At 32.9% G+C, this 6,000-nt stretch overlaps 1 protein-coding gene across 1 annotated transcript in view; it reads right to left on the bottom strand.

Moving 5' to 3' along the window:
* Positions 1 to 848: 848 nt before the first annotated feature.
* Positions 849 to 6,000, bottom strand: part of NAALADL2 (N-acetylated alpha-linked acidic dipeptidase like 2) — a 630,481-nt gene continuing 625,329 nt past the window's right edge. Inside the window, exon 14 of the mRNA XM_054713015.1 lies at positions 849 to 1,217. Coding sequence (XP_054568990.1) covers positions 1,019 to 1,217 — 199 coding nt within the window. The 3' untranslated portion in view covers positions 849 to 1,018. The remainder of the gene's footprint in view (positions 1,218 to 6,000) is intronic.

The following is a 6,000-nucleotide window of genomic DNA, read 5'->3' as shown; positions in this document are numbered from 1 at the left end:
TAAAAAAGAAAAACACATTGAACGTTTCCTCATAGATTTCAGGAGCCTTTTCCATTGATCAAAACAACTATTTCTTTCATAGTAAGTCCTTTATGTCAGTGGCAAAAATAGCAATTTAATGTTTTTTAAGATACTTGGGGTTTTCAAAGAATGTGAGATGCTTTCATTTTAGAATAGCTCTGTTTCAGTGCTTCCAACAGAAACAACACAAGAAGAAATTAGAAATATTGTCTCCCTCATAAGACATATATCACCCCTGGATTTTTACAAAATCAACTGAGGCAAATTAAGGGTTTCAAAGCTTGTCACCTTATAAGTTGTTAGAAAAATTTGCATTTAAATTGTTCTGTGCAGCTACCTGGAGATTTTTTCCCTGGAATGTTTATGGCTCCTTTTTTACATTAATACTTACAAAAATACAATTTCATAACCAGTGTATTACTACATCTAGTTGTGTTATGAACAGGCACTTCATTTCATAAAATAGAAACATTCAAAGTGGGTTTGGTCAACCAATCACTCAGTCAGAATACTTGAATTCTTCATAATGAATACTTAATAGTGAATTTATCTGCAACCATATCAACCCTCCATTTCTATTGCAGAAAGTAGGTCATTAAATGCTCTAACATAAGGAACAACTTCTGTTCCTATGTGCTTTATCCATAGGAGCGAAGATTGTCCAAAACTTCTTGTAACGCTTCCCCCCAAATATTTTATATATACATATACATATATATATATAAAAATACAGTAGATTTCTTTTTAATAGATAAATCTTAAGTATTATTTCAATAACTTGCTTTTGCATATTCAGAAATGCAGAAATAAGAAAAATATTAATTGTGCAAAATGCTCTTTTTATATATGTCTATTAAAAATACAATCTAATAATAGCGTTAGATTTGTATAAAAAGCCATGGGGCGGGGGGAAGTCTTCAATATCAGAAAGTCTGACCAGATTAGAGCTTTTGTTTGAGGAATTGTAAACAAACTTTTTAAAATGCTGAGAGTTTTCTCAGTTCTTTCCAACCAAGACACTGTCGAACACATCAAGTCCTGCTTTGAAGTAAACCTGAGCTGAATTAATGCTGTGCAACACCTTTGACAGGGCTTCTTGAAAGGTCTCATTGGATGCAAGAGACTTGCAGCGCTCCCAAGCCTCCAGGAGGATTGAAAACTGGCTTGTCTTCCCATCAAGGTGGTACAGGATGTTTCTAAAAAAAAAAAAAAAAAAAAAAACGTGTAGGTGATTCATCTGCAGTACTATTTGTATAACAAACATTGTAATGGATATCTAAAAAATAGTGATATTTGCAATAGGTAAAGAAATGATAAAATTATCAAATACCATTTTCAACCTCTAATGAATTAAGGGATATAAATACTGATCATCAAAAGTTTCCCATAGTGATGAGAGAGAGTGTGACCCAGGCATTATGTACCTCCTGATGAAAGTACACCACACTATTTATAGGACAAAATGAAGTATTTTGCTAAAAAAACTTCCTCTGAATCTGATGAAGCTTCTGAATCTAATCTAATGCAAGGGACACAGAACTATGTTAAAGTGATATCATGGTGTCTCATTATCAAAATACAGACTGTGAGAAACTCTATAGGACAAATGATCCAGTTTATGAACAAATACATTATAATAAAAAAAATAGGTGAGGAAGGAACCTTTAGACCATGGTTTTGTGATCTTGTGCTATGGACATCTGATGCTGGATAATTCTATTTATTTATTTATTTTATTGTTTAAACTATTACAAATAGTAGTGCATACATCTCCTTTTTTTTTTTTTTTCAATTGACCTTCCCCCAGCTTCCCCTAACCCCGGCACATGCCCTCATCCCCTCCCAGTGTCTTGCATTCATTGGTTATGCTTATATGCATGCATACAAATCCTTCGGTTGATCTCTGACCTCCCCTGCAACCCTCCCCAGCCTTCCCGCTGTAGTTTGACAGTCTGTTCGATGCTTCTCTGCCTCTGTATCTATTTTTGTTCATCAGTTTATGTGTTTTTTTTTATTATCCATAAATGAGTGAGATCATGTGGTATTTTTCTTTCACTGACTGGCTTAATTCCCTTAGCATAATGCTCTCCAGTTCCATCCATGCTATTGTAAATGGTAAGAATTCCTTCTTTTTTATAGCAGTGTAGTATTCCATTGTGTAGATGTACCACAGTTTTCTAATCCACTCATCTGGTGATGGACATTTAGGCTGTTTCCAAATCTTAACTATTGTAAATTGTGCTGCTATGAACATAGGGTTGCATATATCCTTTCTGATTGGTGTTTCTGTTTTCTTGGGATATATTCCTAAAAGTGGTATTACTGGGTCAAATGGTAGTTCCATTTTTAATTTTTTGAGGAAACGCCATACTGTTTTCCATCATGGCTGCACCAGTCTGCATTCCCATCAGCAGTGAAGCAGAATGGCTATCATCAACAAATCAACAGACGACAATGCTGGATAATTCTTTATTGTGGCAGCTGTCCACGCCTCCACTCACTGCATACCACTAATTGTCTCAGTCAGTTTGGGCTACTATAACAGAATATCATAGATGTCTCAGAGTTCTGAATGCTAGAAGCCTGAGATCAGAATGCCAGCATAGTTCAGACCACCAGGGTTCATGGTAAGAGGCCTCTTCCTGATTATAGTCTCACATAACCTCCTTGGTGGTACACACAAAGAAAGATCTGTCTTCTCTTTTTATAAGGGCATTCGTCCCATCATGAGGGCCACACAAGTATAACCTAACCTAACCTAATTACCACCCAAAGGTCCCACCTTCAAACATCATCACATTTTGGGAAAACACAAAAATTTAATCCACAGCAATTGTTAAAATCATAAATATTTTTAGACGGCTAAAAGTATCCCTTACAGGCTAAACTTCCCCCCTGATTGAGAACTACTGATTTAGACTAAAATAAACATGTCAACCAGTGACAAAGTAGGTCTTTATTCAAAAAAACTAAAAAATGAATAGTAATGTGAAATTGAATACTGAGGATTTGTTAATACTAAGGAATTGTTTGTATTTTTGTTGTGATGATGGTATCAATATGTTTATTAAAAGTGCCCTTATCTTTTAGAAATACACACAGTGATGTTTGTAAGTGAAAGGTTATCATGTTTTGGATTTGCTTCAAAATATTTTAAATGAAAAGGAGGATGGAGTTATGGACAGTATAGGCAGAACAAGATTGACCACTAGGTAATTGTTGAAATTGGGTAATAGAATTCAATATGCTATTCTAAAGACTTTAATGTAAGACTAAAAACTATAAAAATCTTAGAAGAAAACATAGGCAGTCAAATCTCAGACATTTCTCTTTTTTTTTTTTTTCTGATACATCTCCTCAGGCAAGGGAAACAAAAGAAAAAATAAACAAATTGGACTACATCAAACTAAAAAGTTTGTGCACAGCAAAGTAAATCATCCACCAAATGAAAAGACAATCCACTGAATGGGTGAATGTATTTGTCAATGATATACCTTGTAATTAATTATTTATTAATATCCAAAATTTATAAAGAATTTATGCAACTCAACACCACAAAGAACCAAACAATCCGATTTTAAAAAAATGGGCAAAGGACCTGAATAGACACCTCTCCAAAGAGGCCATATAGATGGCCAGTAAAGATATGAAAGATGCTCAATGTCACTAATCATCAGAGAAATGCAAATTAAAACCATAATAAGGTATCACCTCACAGCTGTCCGAATGGTTATCATCAATAAATCAACAAACAACAAGTGTTGGCCAGTATGTGGAGAAAAGGAAACCCTTGTTCACTGTTGGTGGGAATGTTAGAGTGACTGGTATAGCCACTGTGAAAAACAGTGTGGAGTTTCCTCAAAAAATTAAAAATGGAACTGCCTTATGATGATAGTGATTCCACTTCTTGGAATATATGTGAAAATACCTAAAACATGAATTCTAAAGAATATATCTACCCCTATTTTCATTGCAGAACTATTTATAATAGCTAAGATTTGGAAGCAGTCCAAGTGCCCTTCAGTAGATGAGTGGATAGAAAAACTGTGGAACATTTATACAATGGGATACTATTCAGCCATAAAAAGGAAGAAAAAACTTACCTTTTGAGACAGCATGGATGAACCTAGAAGGTATTATGCTAACTGAAAAAAGTCAGTCAGAGAAAGACAAATACCATATGATTTCATTTATATGTGGGATCTAATGAACATAACAAAATAGAAACTGACTCATAGATACAGAGAACAGACTGAGAGCTATTAGATGGGAGAGGGGTTGGAAGGCTGGGTGAAATAAGTGAAGGGATTAAATAAAACAAAACAAAACGCTACAACTCAGACACAGATATCAGCATTTGATTATCAGAGGGAAGGGGAATGGGGGCAGGCACAAGAGTGTAAAGGGGGTATAAATAGTGATGGAAGGAGCCAAGACTATGGGTGATGAACAAATAATATAATATACAGATGATGTATTATAGAATTATACACTTGAAACCAATTTTTTTTAACCAATGTAACCCTAATAAATTCAATAAAAAATTAAACATATATAGAAACACAAATGATTTAATAGTTAAGGTATTTTAAGGATAAAAAGTTTAAAATGTATTTTAATTATTTAATCTTTTAACAAGGACTCAGCACAGTTATTATACTAATTTATTTTTATACTGATTTAATAATAAAAATAAATTAGTATAATAACTATATTTAATCAGTTTTCATAATATTTTTATTTAGAATTCTCTCCTCTTTATCCATGTTCAATTATAAATCATTTCATGGAAAATATGTTTCCAGAACTTATGAATGTAATATATATTTTCAAAAACTCTACCAAATACTTCCATTCCTTGAGGGCTCAGCATGCTGACAGTCAAAAATATTATCACATTTGTTATCCAGAAATGCCCCTAAATGAATTGTACTAGTGCAATTAATATATTATGTAGAGCATGTTTAATGATTATCATGCTGTTACAGTGACTTTTGTACATTTTCAGAACCCACTGGCATGAAACACATTTCTACCTAACATTTTATGGTTATTTAATGTTAAATATCATTAATATTCTATTTAAGGATAAGGTGATATTAATAAAATATGATTATAAAGGTTGCAGGATTAATCCTTCCATGACAATTCATTTAAGCCTGAGCACAGACTCTAATATAGTATGAAAACGTTCAACCATATTACTGTAAAATATCTAGAAGAGAGATAATGTGGAGGAATAAAAATACTCCTAAAGAGAATGTTTAGGTTGAAAGCACAAGAAGTGTGATTATTGTTGATTTTTGTATTAACTGGAAGGCAATACATATATTTCCTAAAGACCAATGTAATGGAGTCTGTAATGTGCCAACATTTGCTTTTTCTAACTAGGAAGCAGCACAGTAACATATTTTTAAAATGACTGTAAACAGACCATGTAAATAGAAATGGATCCTTTTTTTGGCTTGTGAAATTCTACAAGGAGCTAAACACATTTTCCATATGCTACATGCATCAAGTAGTAGGCTGTGCAAGCTATTATGTAAGATAAATACTCATATCCATTTCTACCCAAACTGGATACAAATCAGCATAAAACTACAGACACTGATATTTTAGTAGAAAAAACAACAACAACAGAGTTTTTCATCATAAGAAAAGACTTTCATTTTGGGTAGCTGCTGATATAACTGGAGTTAGTTGATCTTTATTATAATAGAAGCTTTTCACCTTTATAGATTGCTTCCCTTAAAATAAATTGAAGATACCAAAGATATCTTCTTTAAATTTTTATGAGAAAGATAATTTCTCCTACTGATTTTCAGAAGTAGCTCATCTTTTCCTATTTCTCTTTTTGTACTAAAACCCACTCAGCTTACTGCTTATATAAAATAAATCTCTGCATTGAAGCCCTTTTCCAAAAAAGTACCTTCATATTACTTTAATTTTAATATTTGAATCGGAGAAGAAAAAACAAAA

Source organism: Eptesicus fuscus, chromosome 3 (genome assembly GCF_027574615.1).
Source record: "Eptesicus fuscus isolate TK198812 chromosome 3, DD_ASM_mEF_20220401, whole genome shotgun sequence".
Classification (NCBI taxonomy): Eukaryota; Metazoa; Chordata; class Mammalia; order Chiroptera; family Vespertilionidae; genus Eptesicus; species Eptesicus fuscus.
This window is presented reverse-complemented; position numbering and strand designations above follow the sequence as displayed.